The sequence below is a fragment of the Macaca mulatta genome, chromosome 1, assembly GCF_049350105.2.
Source record: "Macaca mulatta isolate MMU2019108-1 chromosome 1, T2T-MMU8v2.0, whole genome shotgun sequence".
Taxonomy (NCBI): domain Eukaryota; kingdom Metazoa; phylum Chordata; class Mammalia; order Primates; family Cercopithecidae; genus Macaca; species Macaca mulatta.
Genome location: NC_133406.1, coordinates 236,886,163 through 236,903,251, shown reverse-complemented (window position 1 = coordinate 236,903,251; position 17,089 = coordinate 236,886,163). Strand labels below are relative to the sequence as shown.

Sequence of the window (17,089 nt, the reverse complement as noted above, 5' to 3'; positions counted from 1 at the left end):
TGGCTGCAGTGTTGGGGGCTCCGCTGTCAGCATTGAGGGGTGACGCCTCTGGAGTGTGCTCCAAGGTTGCAAGCCCCCTTTTCCACTGGACCTTGTGCTTTTAGAGGACGCAGCCAGAAAATGTATCACTGTGATGTCCCCTGGGGTGGCCCCTGCGGGAGGCGGGGGCTGGGCAGGGTGTGCTCAGGGTATGCCTCACCTTTGGATGTTATCTTTCTTTCCCGTTTCGGGGCATAGTTGAAAGAGAGCAGAGCACATTGCTCTTTCTGTCCCTCCCCGCATCTCTCAGTCTCTGGCTCTCTCCTCTGTCTGTCTCTGTCTCTCTGTCCCTCCTTTCTCTGGTGCTTTATCCCCCTCTCTTCCCTGAGACCACTAGTCCTCCTCCTCGTTAGACTTAAAAAAATTTTTTTTCTTTTCTTTTATTAAAACATTGAAATGGGGTCTTGCTCTGTTGCACAGGCTGGTCTCAAACTCCTGAGCTCAAGAAGTCCTCCTACCTTGGCTTCCCAAAGTGCTGGGATTACAGGCATGAGCCACTGTGCCTGGCCAAAAAACTTTTATTTTCTTTATATATTTGAGACTTTGTTGTCCAGGCTGGAGTGCAGTGATGGCTCACTGCAGCCTCAACCTCCATGTTTCAAGCAATCCTCTCCTGCCTTAGCCTCCCAAGTAGCTGGGACCACAGGCATGCGCTACCATGCCTGGCTAATTGTTTTGTATTTTTTGTAGAGATGGGGTTTCGCCATGTTGCCCAGGATAGTCTCACACTCCTGGGCTCAAGCTGTCCTCCTGCCTTGGCCTCCTAAAATGCTGGAATTACAGGTGTGAGCCACCGTGCCTGGCCTAAACTGTTTATTTAGAAATAATGATAGATTCCCAGGAAGTTGCACAGATAGGAAGATCCCATGTACCTCTACCCTTTCCCTCAAAGGGGACATCCGATACAATCGTGGTACAATATCAAAACAGGAACACTGACACTAGTGCAATATGCATGTTGTTGTCATTTCTTCCCATGCAGATTCCTGTGACCAGTGTCAGGGTCAAGGTACAGACCTCTCCCATCCATCACTCAACGTTCTCCCCTTTATAATCCTGCCTACCTCTGCCCACCACCAATCCCTAGCCCGTAGTAGCAACTGCTGATATGTTCTCCATGTCTATAATTATGCCCTTTAAAGAATATTAGGGACTGGGCGCGGTGGCTCACACCTGTAATCCCAGCACTTTGGGAGGCTGAGGCAGGTGGATCACCTGAGATCAGGAGTTCAAGACCAGCCTGGGCAACATGGTGAAACCCCGTCTCTACTAAAAATACGAAAATAGCTGGGCGTGGTGGCAGGCACTTGTAATCCCAGCTACTCAGGAGGCTGAGGCAGGAGAATCGCTTGAGCCCAGGAGGTGGAGGTTGCAGTGAGCTGAGAGTGCCCCATTGCAGTTCAGCATGGGTGACAGGGTGAGACTCCGTCTCAAAAAAAAAAAAAAAGAATATTAGGTAAGTGGAATCATAAAGTATATGACCTTTTGAGATAAGCCTTTTTTACTCCACATAGGCTCCTGAGATGCATCTAAGTTGTGTGTATCCATAGTCCGTTCCTTTTCGTTGCTGAATAGTATTCCATGGTTTGGTTTTACCACAGTTCGTTCAGCCATTCGCCTGTGGAAGGATATTTTGTTTGTTTCCAGTTTTTGACTATTGCAAATAAAGCTGCTCTGGCCAATTATGTGCAGTTTTTCTTTTTTCTTTCTTGTTTTATTTTGAGACAGGGTCTCACCATGTCGCCCAGGCTGTAGTGCAGTGGTACAATCACAGCTCACTGAAGCTTTCACTTCCTGGGCTCAAGCGATCCTCCCACCTCCGCCCCTGAGTAGCTGGGACTACAGGGGTGCACCACCATGCCCCGCTAGTTTTTGTATTTTTTGGAGAAACAGGGCTTCGTCATGTTGCCCAGGGTGGCCTTGAACTCCTAGGCTCAAGCGATCGACCTGCCTTGGCCTCCCAAAGTGTTGGGATTACGGGCGTGAGTCACCGTATCTGGCCCTCTTGAAAGGTTTTTGCGGGATGTGGGTTTTCATTCCTCTGGGGAGAATGCCCAAGCGTGCAGTGCTGCATTGTGTGGAGTGCAGTGATGGCTCACTGCAGCCTCAACCTCCATGTTTCAAGCAATCCTCTCCTGCCTTAGCCTCCCAAGTAGCTGGGACCACAGGCATGCGCTACCATGCCTGGCTAATTGTTTTGTATTTTTTGTAGAGATGGGGTTTCGCCATGTTGCCCAGGATAGTCTCACACTCCTGGGCTCAAGCTGTCCTCCTGCCTTGGCCTCCTAAAATGCTGGAATTACAGGTGTGTTTAGTTTCTGAAGACAAGGATGCCCACTCCTGCTGCTTCTGTTTAACATGGTACTGCAGGGTCTGGCCAGGACATTTAGGCAAGAAAAATAAAAGGCATCTAGATTGGAAAGGAAGTAGTGAAGCTATCTCTATTTGCAGATCATATGAACTTGTATGTAGAAAACCCTAAGGAATCCACTAAAAAACTATTAGAACTAATCATCAAGTTTAGCAAGGTTGAGGGATACAAGATCAATACGCAAACATAGAAATATACTTACAATGAGCAATCTGAAAATGAAGCAGAAAAAATCCCATTTACATTGGCGTCAAAAAGAATAAAATACTTAGGATAAGTGTAACAAAAAATTGTAATATTTATATTTTGAAAACTGCAAAATGTCGTTGAAAGAAATTAAAGTTTTGAATAAATGGATTAACATCCCATGTTCATGGATTGGAAAACTTAACATTGTTAAGATGGGGGGACTCCCCAAATTGACCTACAAATTCAACACAATCCCTATGAAAATTCTACCTGGTTTCATTGTAGAAACTGACATGCTGATTCTAATCCATAGTTCATATGGAATTGCAAGAGACCCAGAATAGCCAAAACAACCGTGAAAAATAACATAGTAGAAGGACCCACATATCCTGATTTCAAAACTTAGTACAAAGCCGCAGTAATCAAGACTGGCACTGGTACAAGGACAGATACATAGATCAATGGAATAGAATAGAGCACTCAGAAATCTGTGTATCTATGGTCAGGATGCCAGGACCATTCAATGGAGGGGGGAGAGTAGTATCTTCAACAGATGGTGCTGGGACAACTGCATATTTACATACAAAAGAATGAAGTTGGACCCTTAGCTGGTACCTTATACAAAAAGTAAAATAAATGAAAGACCTAAATGTAAAATTTAAAAATATAAAGCCCTTAGAAGAAAACATAGGGATAAGTCCTCGTCACCTTGGATTTGGCAAAGGATTCTTAGATTTGACACCAAAAACATGAGCAGCAGAAGAAAGAACAGATAAATTGGGCTTCATCAACATTAAGAACTTCGGGACAGGCACAGTCCCTTACGCCTGTAATCCCAGCACTTTGGGAGGCCGAGACGGGCAGATCACTTGAGATCAGGAGTTGAGACCATCCTGGCCAACATGGTGAAACCCCGCCTCTACTGAAAATACAAAAATTAGCCGGGCGTGGTGGCCGGTGCCTGTAATTCCAGCTACTCAGGAGGCTAAGGCAGGAGAATTGCTTAAACCCAGTAGGCGGAGGCTGCAGTGAGCCAAGATCACACCACTGCACTCCAGCCTGGGCGACAGAGTGAGTCTCCATCTCAAAAAAAAAAAACAAAAAAGAAAAATTAAGAACTCTGTTGCTTCAAAGGACACCATGAAGGAGGCTAAAAGCCCACAGGCTGGGTGCAGTGGCTCACGCCAGTAATCCCAGCACCCTGGGAGGCCGAGGTGGGCGGATCATGAGGCCAGGAGATCGAGACCATCCTGGCTAACACGGTGAAACCCCGTCTCTACTAAAAAATACAAAAAACTAGCCGGGTGAGGTGGCGGGCGCCTGTAGTCTCAGCTACTCGCAGTGAGCCAAGATCAAGACACTGCACTCCAGCCTGCCTGGGCGACAAAGCAAGACTCTGTCTCAAAAAAAAAAGACAGCCCACAGAATAGGAGAAAATAGTTGCCAATCATGTATCTAATAAGGGACTTGCATCGGAATATATAAATCGGCTGGGCGCGGTGGCTCAAGCCTGTAATCCCAGCACTTTGGGAGGCCAAGACGGGCGGATCACGAGGTCAGGAGATCGAGACCATCCTGGCTAACATGGTGAAACCCCGTCTCTACTAAAAAATACAAAAAACTAGCCAGGTGAGGTGGCGGGCGCCTGTAGTCCCAGCTACTCGGGAGGCTAAGGCAGGAGAATGGCCTAAACCCGGAAGGCGGAGCTTGCAGTGAGCTGAGATCCGGCCACTGCACTCCAGCCTGGGCGCCAGAGCGAGACTCCGTCTCAAAAAAAAAAAAAAAAAAAAAAAAAAAGAATATATAAAGAATCCTTATAGCTTAATAGTGAAAAGATAACCCAGTTAAACATGGGCGGAAGTTCTGAATAGAAAGAAATGTCTGCAAGGAAGATATTCACGTGGTCGGTAAGCACATGGAAAGATGCTTGAGGTCATCAGTCATCAGGGAACTGCACATCAAAACCACCGTGAGATGCTACTTCACACCCACTTGGATAACAACCAGCGTGGGTGAGGATGCGGAGCAGCTGGAACCCTCAGGCGCTGCCGGTGGGAAGGGAAAACGGTGCGGCTGCTGTGGAAAATAGTGTCTCAAACAATTACACAGAATCGCCATATGACCCAGCAACCCCACCCCTAGGTATGTACCCAAGAGAAATGAAAACACGCCCACACCAAAACTCGTCTGTGAGCATTTACAGTGGCTTTATTCATAACAGCCAAAAGGCAGAAACCACCCAAGTCTCCAAGGATGCACACATGGATAAACAAAGGGTGGCACCTCCCTACGATGGAATTACTCACCATGAAGAGGAATGAAACACAGCGTGGCCGAGCCTTGAACCCATGCCGAGTCAAGAAGCCCGCACATGCAGTAGGGTTCCATTCACAGGAAACCTCCAGAACGGGGATGTTAGAGAGATTGAAAATAGATTAGTGGTTGTTTAGGGTTGGAGGTAGGGTGGAGGGGAGGGAGGTTGGCAGCTAAAGAGTATGAGGTTTCCGGGAGGCTGAGGCAGGAGAATGGCGGGAACCCGGGAGGCGGAGCTTGCGATGAGCTGAGATCTGGCCACTGCACTCCAGCCTGGGTGACAGAGCGAGACTCCGTCTCAAAAAAAAAAAAAAAAAAAAAAAGAGTATGAGGTTTCTTTTTGAGGTGGTGAAAATGTTCTGAAATTGACTATGGATGTGGCTGCACAACTCTGGGAATATAATAAAACCCATTGAATTGTACACTTTATTTTTTTGAGACAGAGTCTTGCCCTGTTGCCAGACTGGAGTACAGTGGAGTGATCTCGGCTCACCGCAACCTCCACCTCCCGGGTTCAAGCGATTCTGTTGTGTCAGCCTCCCGAGTAGCTGGGATTACAGGCATGTGCCACCACACCTGGCTAATTTTTGTATTTTTAGTAGAGACAGGGTTTCACCATGTTGGCCAGGATGGTCGCCATCTTCTGACCTTGTGATCTGCCTGCCTCGGCCTCCGAAAGTGCTAGGATTACAGGCATGAGCCATGGCGCCCGGCCTCTTAATTGTACACTTTAAATGGGTGAATTGTAAGGAGTGTGGATGATATTTCAATAAAGTTACTTAAAATAAAGAAAGGAAACTGCCAAGTTGTATGCTAGAGTGGCCATCTTACCTTTCCACTGTGCGGTTTCTATGCAGCCTCGCCAGCTTTTGGTGCTGTCGCTACTTTTAATTTTAGCCATTCCGATTGCAGTGTGGTGATGTCTCATTGCGCCCTTAATATGCATTTCCCTAATGGCTAACAATGCTGACTATCTGAATATCTTTTGTAAAAATAGAGACAGGGTCTGGCTCTGTTGCCCAGGTTGGAGTGCAGTGGCAATTATGGCTCACTGTAACCCTAAACTCCTGGGCTCAAGCAATCCTTCTGCCTCAGCCTCCCAAGTAACTGGGACTACAGGTGTGCACCACCATGTGCAACTAATTATTTTTTTTTTAGAGATGGGGTCTTGCTTTTTTTTTTTTTAGAGATGGAAGTGTTGGTTGCCAGGTTGGTCTCAAACTCCTGCCCTTAAGTGATTCTTCCACCTTGGTCTCTGAAAGTGCTGGGATTATAGGCGTGAGCCACTGTGCCCAGTCCTAAGTATCTTTTTATGTGCTTATTTGCCATCTGTAGATTCTCCTTGGTGAAGTGTTTCATGTCTCTTGTCCATTTTCTAATTGGATTATTTATTTATTTATTTATTTATTTATTTATTTATTTACTGTTGAGTTTTGAAAGTCACCCTCCCCCACCACCAAAATACCTGGACAGGAGTGCTTTGTCAGACATGTGGTTTGCAAATATTTACCCTGTGGCTTGTCTTTTCATTCTCTTAAGAACATTTTTTTGCAGAGTGAGAGTTTTTAGTTTTGAGGAAGCTCAGTGTGTGGACTTTCTCTTTTATGCAGTGCTTTTGATGTTAGGTCTAAGGGCTTCCCCCAAGTCCTCACTCTGCAGCGTGTCCTCCTGTCTTCTGATCTGCTGATGTCATCGTGAGACTTTTCTCACATGGTGGATCGCACTGATCGATTTTCAGGTGTGAACCAGCCTTGCATTCCCACTTGGCCGTGGTGATACTTCTTTTTGCATGTTACTGAATTCTCTTTGCTAACATTTTGTTAAGGTCCTGGGTAGAATTTGCTCTGACTCCCTATTAAGAGCCTGCCCGGAGAGCTCGCTGCTTCAGGGAGTTGTGAAAAGGCTCCAGGAGAGAGCAGGAAAAGTGATTGGAAGGGTCTGAAAGCAAGGTCTCCAGGAAGGGCCAAAGGAGGGGCGGCGTGGTTTGGAGGGAGGAGGCCAAATGGGAAAGCAGCCGTCTCTCTCGGTGCGCTTTCGTCTGTCTTCTAAAGCACACCCCGCCCCTCCTTTGTCCTCATGCCGCCCTGGTGCGTGGTCCCCAGCTGCTGGTGTCAGGGCAAGGACAAAGACCTGGGAGTCTGAGTCCTGGTGATTGCCAGGCCCTGGGGAATGGGGGGAGATGCGGTCGGAGGCTCTTGTGACCGGGGCAGGATGTGTCTTCTGCTGGACTGGCACCTTTTTGTTTGTCCTGTTGGTGGCAGATGTAAGTGACATCGGGCGCTTCCTCAGTGCATTTCATGAGCCGCACGCGGGGCTCGTCCAGGCCGCCCAGCAGCTGCTGTGTGATGAGCAGGCCCCGCAGAGGCAGAGGCTGCTGGCCGACCTCCTGCACAATGTCAGCCAGAACATTGCAGCCGAGACCCGGGCTGAAGACCCGCCGTGGTTTGAAGGTGCGTGGGGGCTGCACCCGGGCTGAGGACCCGCAGTGATTTGAAGGTGTGTGGGGGCTGCACCTGGGCGGTGGACTTGCGTGGTTTGAAGGTGCGTGGGGGCTGCACCTGGGCGGAGGACCTGCGTGGTTTGAGGGTGCGTGGAGGCTGCAGCTGGCAGAGGAAAGCCTTTTTCAGAGCCTAAGGTGCCAGGAGAAGTTGGGTTCCAAAAAGCCCCCAATGAAGGGCTGGCCTGTACCCTTGTGCGTTGAGGTGGGGGACTCTGAAGAAAATGTGCTCATTTTCCAGCCTCGTGGGAAAGGCACCCAGCAAGGACTCACGTGGGGCCAGAGTCCAGGGCAGCCCTCAGATGGGACTTTTTATTCTTTTTATTTTATTTTTTGAGATGGAGTCTCGTTCTGTCACCCAGGCTGGAGTGCAGTGGTGCGATCTTGGCTCACTGCAACTTCTGCCTCCCAGGTTCAAGCGATTCTCCTGCCTCAGCCTCCGGAGTAGCTGGGATTAAGGCACGTGCCACCACGCCTGGCTTATTTTTAGTACAGATGAGGTTTCACCAGGTTGGCCAGGCTGGTCTTGAACTTCTGACCTCAGCCTCCCAAAGTGCTAGGATTACAGGTGTGAGCTACTATGCCTGGCCTATTATAATTATTTTAAAAATTGTGATAAAGTACATATGACATAAAATTTACCATCTCAACCATTTTTTAGTGCACAGGTCATTGGCATTAGGGACAGTCACATGTGCGGCCATCCCCACCGTCATCTCCAGAACTCCTTCCACCTTGCAAAGCTGAACCCGTGTCCCCGTTACAGTCACTCTCCATTCCCCTCCTCCAGCCCCCGGCAGCCACCGTTCTGGTTTCTGTCTCTCTGATTTGATGACTCTAGGGACCTCATATGAATGGAGTCACATAGTATTTGTCCTTTTGTAACTGACTTATTGCACTCAGCACAGTGTCCTCAAGGTTCCTCCATGTCGTAGAATATATCAAAATTTCCTTCTTTTTAAGGCCAAATGACACTCCACTGTGTGTACATACTGCACTCTGTCTATTCACACCACTGCAGGTACATAACCCGCTCTATTCACTCCACTGCACGTACATACCACACTCTGTCTATTCACTCCACTGCATGTACGTACCACACTCTCTCTATTCACTCCACTGCGTGTACATACCACAGTCTCTCTATTCACTCCACTGTGTGTACATGCTCCATTCTGTCTATTCACTCCACTGCACGTACATACCCCGCTCTGTCTATTCACTCCACTGCATGTACATACCCTGCTCTGTCTATTCACTCCACTGTGTGTACATACCACATTCTCTCTATTCACTCCACTGCACGTACATACCACGCTCTGTCTATTCACTTCACTGCACGTACATACCCCGCTCTGTCTATTCACTCCACTGCACATACATACCCCGCTCTGTCTATTCATTCCACTGTGTGTACATACCACATTCTCTCTATTCACTCCACTGCACGTACATACCACGCTCTGTCTATTCATTCCACTGTGTGTACATACCACGCTCTGTCTATTCACTCCACTGCACGTACATACCACACTCTGTCTGTTCACTCCACTGCATGTACATACCCCGCTCTGTCTATTCATTCCACTGTGTGTACATACCCTGCTCTGTCTATTCATTCCACAGTGTGTGTACACACCCCGCTCTGTCTATTCACTCCACTGCTTGTACATACCCTGCTCTGTCTATTCACTCCACTACATGTGCATACCACTCTCTTTATTCACTCCACTGCATGTACATACCACACTCTGTCTATTCACTCCATTACATATACATACCACTCTCTTTATTCACTCCACTACATGTACATACCACTCTTTCTATTCACTCCACTGCGTGTACATACCCCGCTCTGTCTATTCACTCCACTGCATGTACATACCCCGCTCTGTCTATTCACTCCACTGCATGTACATACCACTCTCTCTATTCACTCCACTGCGTGTACATACCACACTCTCTATTCACTCCCCTGCACGTACATACCCCGCTCTGTCTATTCACTCCACTGCATGTACATACCACACTCTCTCTATTCACTCCACTGCTTGTACATACCACATTCTCTCTATTCACTCCACTGTGTGTACATACCACACTCTCTCTATTCACTCCACTGCTTGTACATACCACATTCTCTCTATTCACTCCACTGTGTGTACATGCTCCATTCTGTCTATTCACTCCACTGCGTGTACATATCCCGCTCTGTCTATTCATTCCACTGTGTGTACATACCCCGCTCTGTCTATTCACTCCACTGCATGTACATACCCCGCTCTGTCCATTCAGTCCACTGCGTGTACATACCACTCTCTCTATTCCCTGACACTTGGGTTGCTTCCAGCTTTTGGCCTGGCGTTGTAAGCCCATCAGAGGCAATGCTGAGAGATTGTAGCCTTTTTGGGAAAGGAGGGCATGAGGGCCAGGCAGAAGCTCCTTGGTGATATTTGAGATGCTTCTAAAAACAAAAACCAAACAGGGACGCTGTCTGTGTCACCATCAGAATACTTCTCAAGATGATGCAATCTGGCTGGGTGGGGTTGCTCATGCCTATAATCCTAGCACTTTGGGAGGCTGAGACTGGAAGACAGCTTGAGCCCTGGAGTTCAAGATCACCCTAGGTAACAAAGTGAGACCTCATCTCTAGAAAGATGTAAAAAGTTAGCTAGCTGTGGTGGTGCGTGCCTGTAGTCCTAGCTACTTGGGAGTCTGAGGCAGGAGGATTCCCCGAGCCCAGGAGGTCAAGGCTGTAGTAAGCTGTGTTCATGCCACTGTACTCCAGCCTGGAGGACAGAGCGAGACCCTGTCAAAAAGCTGAGGCAGTATGACCCTCATATTCTGCCCTGCTTGGCACCTGAGCTGGGTGGGACACAGACCTAGAGGCCCTTGGCCTGCCCTGTGGACTTGGGGGTCTTCTCATTTTCCTTGCAGGCTTGGAGTCCCGATTTCAGAATAAGTCTGGCTATCTGAGATACAGCTGTGAGAGCCGGATCCGGAGTTACCTGAGAGAGGTGAGCCTGTGTGAAGGCCGGGTATGCTCGAGGGTTTTTGAAGCCAAGCTCTGTGGGCTCTGGAAGCTTGTGGTCCTCACAATGGGCAGTTGGTAGGACCACACTCTGTGCTTGCATGGATCTGGTGGGGCTGCTCTGGTGAGGGAAGCTAGCGCATGGACGCTGTGCCTCCCCCTTCATGGGGGTGAGCACCCACCGGGCCTTTTTAGCTGTGTTTGAGGTCACTGGGGTTGGGGAGCGGGGCGGTGGTGGCTCCTGCCTGCCTCCCCTCCTCTCCCCACGAGGCTTCTTTCTGGGCAGCAGTGGCAAGCGTCAGGGCAGACAGGGGAGAGGATGCCCAGAGCCTGAGTTGTCATTTGCCCAACTGTGACCAAGGTCAGCAGGCGCTAGCAGGGAGCTGAGGCCCTTCTCATGAGCCCATCCTTGGTCTGCAAACCTCTCCGCCTCTCCCTCCTCCCTCCCAAAGGTGGAGTCAGCTCTGCCCTCATTTCCATCCACCCCATCTGAATGTGGATTTCCTCATCACATAGCATGACACGTCACACTACCCCATACCACACCCCATCATGCCACACCCCGTCATGTCACACCATGCCATGCCACACCATGCCACGCCACACCATGCCACGCCACACCATGCCACGCCACACCATGCCATGCTGCATCATTAGCACGAGGAGGGTGCTGTGGAGGCCCCTGCAATGGGCGTCCTGTCCCAGTGCTGCCCTGCGTGGTCGGCCCCTGCACCCTCAGTCCACCCCTCTCTGTGGCACAGTTGCTAACGCTGCTCTGCACTCCCTATGTTTTTCTGCATCTCCTCGAGGTCCTGGCGACTGGCCATGTTCCCGTGCATTTCCCAGCCTGCTCCCTGTAGCGGAGCTAACTGATCCTGATACTCTTCACCCCGCCTGACCAGGGTGGGATGGCCGTGCCTGCCTGACTTTGTTAGCTCATCTTCTTTTTTGAGACGGAGTCTCACTCTGTTGCTCAGGCTGGAGTACAGTGATGCAATCTCAGCTCACTGCAACCTCTGCCTTCCAGGTTCAAGCGATCCTCCTGCCTCAGCCTCCCAAGTAGCTGGCATTAATACGCCCCGCGAATATTTTGTATTTCTAGTAGAAATGGGGTTTCACCATGTTGGTCAGGCTGGTCTCAAACTCCTGACCTCAAGTGATCCGCCTCCCAGAGTGTGGGGATTACAAATGTGAGCCACCACACCCAGCCCGTTATCTCATCTAAGTCTCACCCAGCCTGGGGGCTGGCATGGTTCCCTCCATTTCACAGGTCAGAGTCTCCCAGGGTGAGACAGCCCAGCAGTGGCCGAAAGGCCATGTGAACTCAGACCCTCTGACCACAGGACTGGGCTTGGGCAGGGTCTCAGAGGGCCGTGGAGTGGGATGGATCGAGACTCAGTGCGGGTTTTGGGGCACTGTGCACCAGGCTCAGCAATGTTGCTTGGTTCCCCCAGGTGAGCTCCTACCCCTCCTTGGTGGGTGCGGAGGCTCAGGAGGAATTCCTGCGGGTCCTCGGCTCCATGTGCCAGAAGCTCCGGTCCGTGCAGTACAATGGCAGCTACTTTGACAGAGGAGCCAAGGGCGGCGGCCGTCTCTGCACACCGGAAGGCTGGTTCTCCTGCCAGGTGAGCTGTGTGCCCTTTATCCTGGGGCCACCCGGCTGGCCTGTGGAGCACAGCCCACTGGGGCGAGGCGGGTGGGGACCTTCAGCCCTTGGCCTGCCTGGGCAAAGCCTTGTGAAGAGGTGCAGCCCTCCCATTCCCAGGGAGGGTAGCAGTGTCTCAGCCAGTGCCTCTGAAGCTGCAGTGCACACAGGAGTCCCTGGGGAGGTTGCAGAAGGCTGCAGGGCACCGCCCCAGGGCTTGTCTCGGTAGGGCTGGGCGGTGTCTCAGTCAGCCCTAACAGATGACCCCAGATGACCCTGGCCGGGGAGGCTGGAACGGCAGCTAGTTACTGCTCACAGTTCTGGAGGCTGGAAGCCGAGATCAGGCCCACGCTCCCCCACTGCCTTCCCAGGTGCCCCTTCTGCACCATGCTAGGCGTCGCCTTTAGTGGCGATGCATCTGTGTCTCTGGTGAGTCCTGGGCACACCCCTGTCCCTCCCATGGGGTGGGGAGCAACTTGAGGCGCCTCTTGGTGTTTGCACACTGCAGTTGCATTCCCGGTAAGGTCCACTATGCCTGTGATCTTCCGAGTGCCGTTCAGTGGGTCCAGCGGCAGGGGCCAGGTGGTGGGCGCGGCCTCCAGTGGCTTCTTCCCATGGGACAAGGCTCCTTGCTGCTCCTGCCGGGCAGATCTTCTGGGGTGGTGGGCTCTGACCACAAAAACACTTCTTCCAAGTTAGCTTAACATTTAGACTTTGCAGTGCGCTTGCTCGCCACTCACTGAGTACTTACGTTGTGCCTGGCACTGTGGGAGGGGTTGGGACGCAAAGATGAAAAATCCTTCATCCCTGACGGCAGGGTGAGTCCCGCACAGTGGAAGGTGAAAGACACATAAAAGAGCGAGGCAGAGGAGGCCGTGGGGCCGCAGGAGGTGCGGCCAGCGTCCTGGGTGTGAGGGCTAGTCGGGAGCGGCCCCAGGGAGGCGATGAGGCTTTAAAGCAGGTTGACTGATAGGTGGGGGCACAAGAGTGGGCTGGGAGGGACCAAGTGCCCCGGGCATGGCAGTGGGAAGCAGTGGGCTCTGCTGGGGAAGCTGCGAGTCCCCAGGGTGATGGGGGCACAGAGTGCAGGTGGGCACTGGGCTCCGGGCACATGCTCTGCAGATGTCTGTGCACAAATGAGTGTGCCGAGTGCTGGGCTGTGGGCTACAGGGAAGACGGAAGCCGTGGCCACGGCACCTTCAGTGAGGCAGCCCTGCCTCTGCATTGGGATCACAGGGAAACATCAGGAAGCTGTGGGGAGTGGCTGGAAAGGGAGCTTCTAGGGCCTGGGTCCTTGCTTCTCATACGCTGGCCCTGCCCTGCCAAGTCAGTACCTTCCTGGCCTCACTTCCCATGAGGTGGGGTGCTGGTGTGTGACCCCAGGGGTAACAGTGACAATAACTACCTTATCCTCTTTAGGAACTCAGAACATATTGTTAGGGTTAATGAGGGAAAAAGAAGGATCTGATTCCAAAGGCAGAACTCTTTTTTTTTTTTTCTTTGAGATGAGTCTGTCTCCGCCTCCCAGGTTCAAGTGATTCTCCTGCCTCAGCCTCCCGAGTAGCTGGGATGACAGATGCCCGCCACCACGCCCGGCTAATTTTTGTATTTTTAGTAGAGATGGGGTTTCACCATGTTGGCCAGGCTGGTCTCGAACTCCTGACCCCAGGTGATCCACCCACACCGGCCTCCCATGGTGCTGGGATTCCAGGCGTGAGCCACTGCGCCCGGCCAAGGCAGAACTCTGAATCTCCCTAAAGCAGCACACCCTGGATCAGAGACCAACCCCCAAGGGGCGTGCCTCTCAGTAAGATCACCTGCCTCGGTGTGTTAGGCCATTCTCTCCTTACTATAAAGAAATAGAGGGTGGCTAATTTATAAAGAGAAGTGGTGTAATTGGCTTACGGTTCAGCAGGCTGTACAGGAAGCACAGTGCTGGCATCTGCTCAGCTGCCTGCGAGGCCTCAGGAAACTTACACTTGTGGTGGCAGGGTAGGCAGGAGCCGGCACGTCTCACGTGGGGGAAGCAGGAGCAAGAAGGAGAGTGAGGGGTGGGTGCTACTTTTAAGCCAGATGCCAGGAGGACTCACTCCAGCGTGGGCAGCACCCAGGGGATGGTGCTAAACCCTTCATGAGAAATCCACCCCCAGGATCCATCACCTCCCACCAGGCCCCACCTCCCACACTGGGACTGACATTCCAACACGAACTCTGGGTGGGGCTGTACATCCAGAGCATGTCGCTTGGTGACGGAGATGGTATAAGAGACCCACTTCCGGCCGGGCGCGGTGGCTCATGCCTGGAATCCCAGCACTTTGGGAGGCTGAGGCGGGCGGATCACGAGGTCAAGAGATCCAGACCCTCCCGGCCAACATGGTGAAGCCCCGCCTCTACTAAAAATACAAAAATTAGTCGGACATGGTGGCACACGCCTGTAGTCCCAGCTGCTTGGGAGGCTGAGACAGGAGAATCATTTGAAACTGGGTGACAGAGGTTGTAGTGAGCCGAGATCGTGACGCTGCACTCCAGCCTGGCGACAGAGTGAGATGCCGTGTAAAAAAAGAGAGACTCACTTTCTGGCCTTCCCTCGTTCTCTTTCGGCCCCCAGGGTCCCTTTGACATGGACAGCTGCTTATCAAGACACTCCATCAACCCCTACAGTAACAGGGAGAGCAGGATCCTCTTCAGCACCTGGAACCTGGATCACATGTAAGCTCACAGAGCAAGGTTCAGACCTGAGAGTGCCTGCGGCGCCCTGTCCCTGCTGCGGCCCCGTCCCTGCCGCGGCCCCATCCCTGCCACGGCCCTGTCCCTACCACAGCTCTGTCCCTGCCATGGTGTTGCCTCCTTGGGTTTCAAGGGCTGTGCCCGTGTTACAGTCTAGGGAAGTGGTGCCTGGCGGCAGCATGGGGGACCCCTGAGTAGGCACACACCATTCCCTCCACTGTCAGTATGTGTGCTGGACCCGGAGCCATCCCTCCTGTCCCCTCCAGTGCTCCCTGAGGATGGAGCTGGTGGGCAGCGTCCTTCCCCAGAACGCAGGTCCCAGCCCTTGGCCGTCAGAGGTTCTGAGCCTCTGTGAGTTCGAACCAGGGCGAGCTTAGAAAGCGGGAGCTCCTGGTGTCACGGTAGGTAAGGGTGTTTTCCCCTTTTTCTTTTTCTTTTAGAGACGGAGTCTTGCTCTGTGGCCCAGGCTAAGTGCAGTGGCAGGATCATGGCTCACTGAAGCCCTGAACTGCCAGCCTCAAGCGATCCTCCTGCCTCAGCCTCCTGAGTCGCTGGGACTGCAGGTGCTCGCCACCATGCCTGGCTGGCTTGTTTTGTGGAACCAGCCTGAGCAGAAGTCTCAGCTGGCAGGAGTGTTTCGTAGCTGTACGAGCTGTGTGGCTCTTACAAGTGGGCAGGTTGGAAAACTTCATTCTTTTAAACTGAGATGCATTCCTTGAATATAATTGTAGCCTTGCCCTTGCTTTTTGAAGACAAAAGCCTTCAAATGCCCTTAAAACGGCTGCACAGGATGAGCGTCCCTAATCGGAAAATCTGAAATCTGAAGTGCTCCAAAATTCAAAACTTTTTCGTACCAACATGACACTCAAAGGAAATGCTCATCTGGGCATTTAGGATTTCGGATTTTTTTTTTTTTTTTTTCCTTCCCGAGATGGAGTTTTGCTCTTGTTGCCCAGGCTGGAGTGCGATGGTGCGATCTCGGCTCACTGCAACCTCCGCCTCCCGGGTTCAAGCGATTCTCCTGCCTTAGCTTCCCCAGTAGCTGGGATTACAGGCACGTGGCACCATGCCCAGCTAATTTTGTATTTTTAGTACAGAAGGGGTTTCTCCATGTTGGTCAGGCTGGTCTTGAACTCCCAATCTCAGGTGATCCGCCCTCCTTGGCCTCCCAAAGTGCTGGGGTTCCAGGCATGAGCCACCGCATCCGGCTGGATTTGGGATTTTTTTTAAGTATGCTCAGCTAGTCAGTGTAATGTAAATATTCCAAAATCCTAAAAAAATCCCAAATCAAAAACACTTCCGGTCCTCAGCATTTCAGATGGGGACACTCAACCTGTATTGCTTTCAGAGTGAGGTATTTTTAAAGTATGTAAAACACTATGGTCATAGTTGAGCTTTTACCCTGTCCGTACTCAGCACCTACACCTTACCCCGAGGAACACGCTCTTGTGAAAGGTGTGTGTGCCCTTCAGAGCCCTGTCGCTGCACCTTTACCACACGCTTGTGCGTTTGACATGTGCATACGCGGTGGCCCACGCTGTCATCTGCAGAGCCATGTAGCTGCACCTTTACCACACGTGTGTGCGTTTGACATGCACCTACGCCATGGCCCACCCTGTCATCTGCAGTGTACCTTTTCATTGCACGCTATGCTTAGATTTGGCATATTCATTTTAGCAGGTGCAAAACACTTCACTTTTTGAATAGGCTCTAATTTTAACATCTTTCCATGCTGGTAGGCATTTAGGTTATTTCTAATTTCTCATCATTATAAAAATCCCTGGGATGAACCCTCTATGGAATGAACCCATATGGTCTGGTTCCGTGCTATTTAAAGTGTGGTCACTTTCAAGCATTAGCAACATCTGGGAGCTGGGTGGGAATTCAGATTCTCAGGCCCCATCCAGACATAACCCAGGTGCCCGGGGATTGGGGTGTGCATCCAAGCATGGGTAAGGTGCCCCCAGTGTCTGAGCTTGAGTCCCTCTAGGGAGTGTTCTGGGTCCTAATGACACTGCTGTCCCCTCTCTGAGCCTGGCCAGGCTGCTCTCGAGTGTCCCAGCCTACACGCTCACCATCCGTGTGAGTTCATGTTTTCCCGGGTTCTTGCTGACACTTGGTGTCAGTGTTCTGCATCTTCCCAACCTGACAGGTGAGACACAGATTCTCTTGCTCTAATTTTCATTTTCCTAATGACTAGGAAGGCTGAGCTTCTCTTTCCAAGTCTGTGGCCGCTTGTGTCTTCTGTGTTGCTTTCCTTTGCTCGTTCTGTCTTGG

General features: G+C 51.3%; 1 protein-coding gene and 1 long non-coding RNA gene across 6 annotated transcripts in view; both read left to right on the top strand.

Annotated features, from left to right (window-relative positions):
- DFFB (DNA fragmentation factor subunit beta) overlaps positions 1-17,089 on the top strand; it is a 30,319-nt gene that overhangs the window by 2,186 nt on the left and 11,044 nt on the right. For 2 of the 5 annotated variants that reach the window (XM_015139176.3, XM_028840762.2), the window contains exons 3-6: positions 7,174-7,362; positions 10,347-10,426; positions 11,895-12,065; positions 14,694-14,794. In XM_015139176.3, coding sequence (XP_014994662.3) covers positions 7,174-7,362; positions 10,347-10,426; positions 11,895-12,065; positions 14,694-14,794 — 541 coding nt within the window. Of the gene's footprint in view, positions 1-7,173; positions 7,363-10,346; positions 10,427-11,894; positions 12,066-14,693; positions 14,795-15,252; positions 15,490-17,089 lie in introns of all 5 variants that reach the window. The other 3 variants (XR_013409167.1, XM_015139220.3, XM_028840768.2) reach the window with 3 other exon arrangements.
- On the top strand, positions 952-3,236 carry LOC144336822 (uncharacterized). The gene is made up of 2 exons (XR_013409173.1): positions 952-2,121; positions 2,345-3,236. It is a non-coding gene; the product is annotated as an uncharacterized LOC144336822 (long non-coding RNA).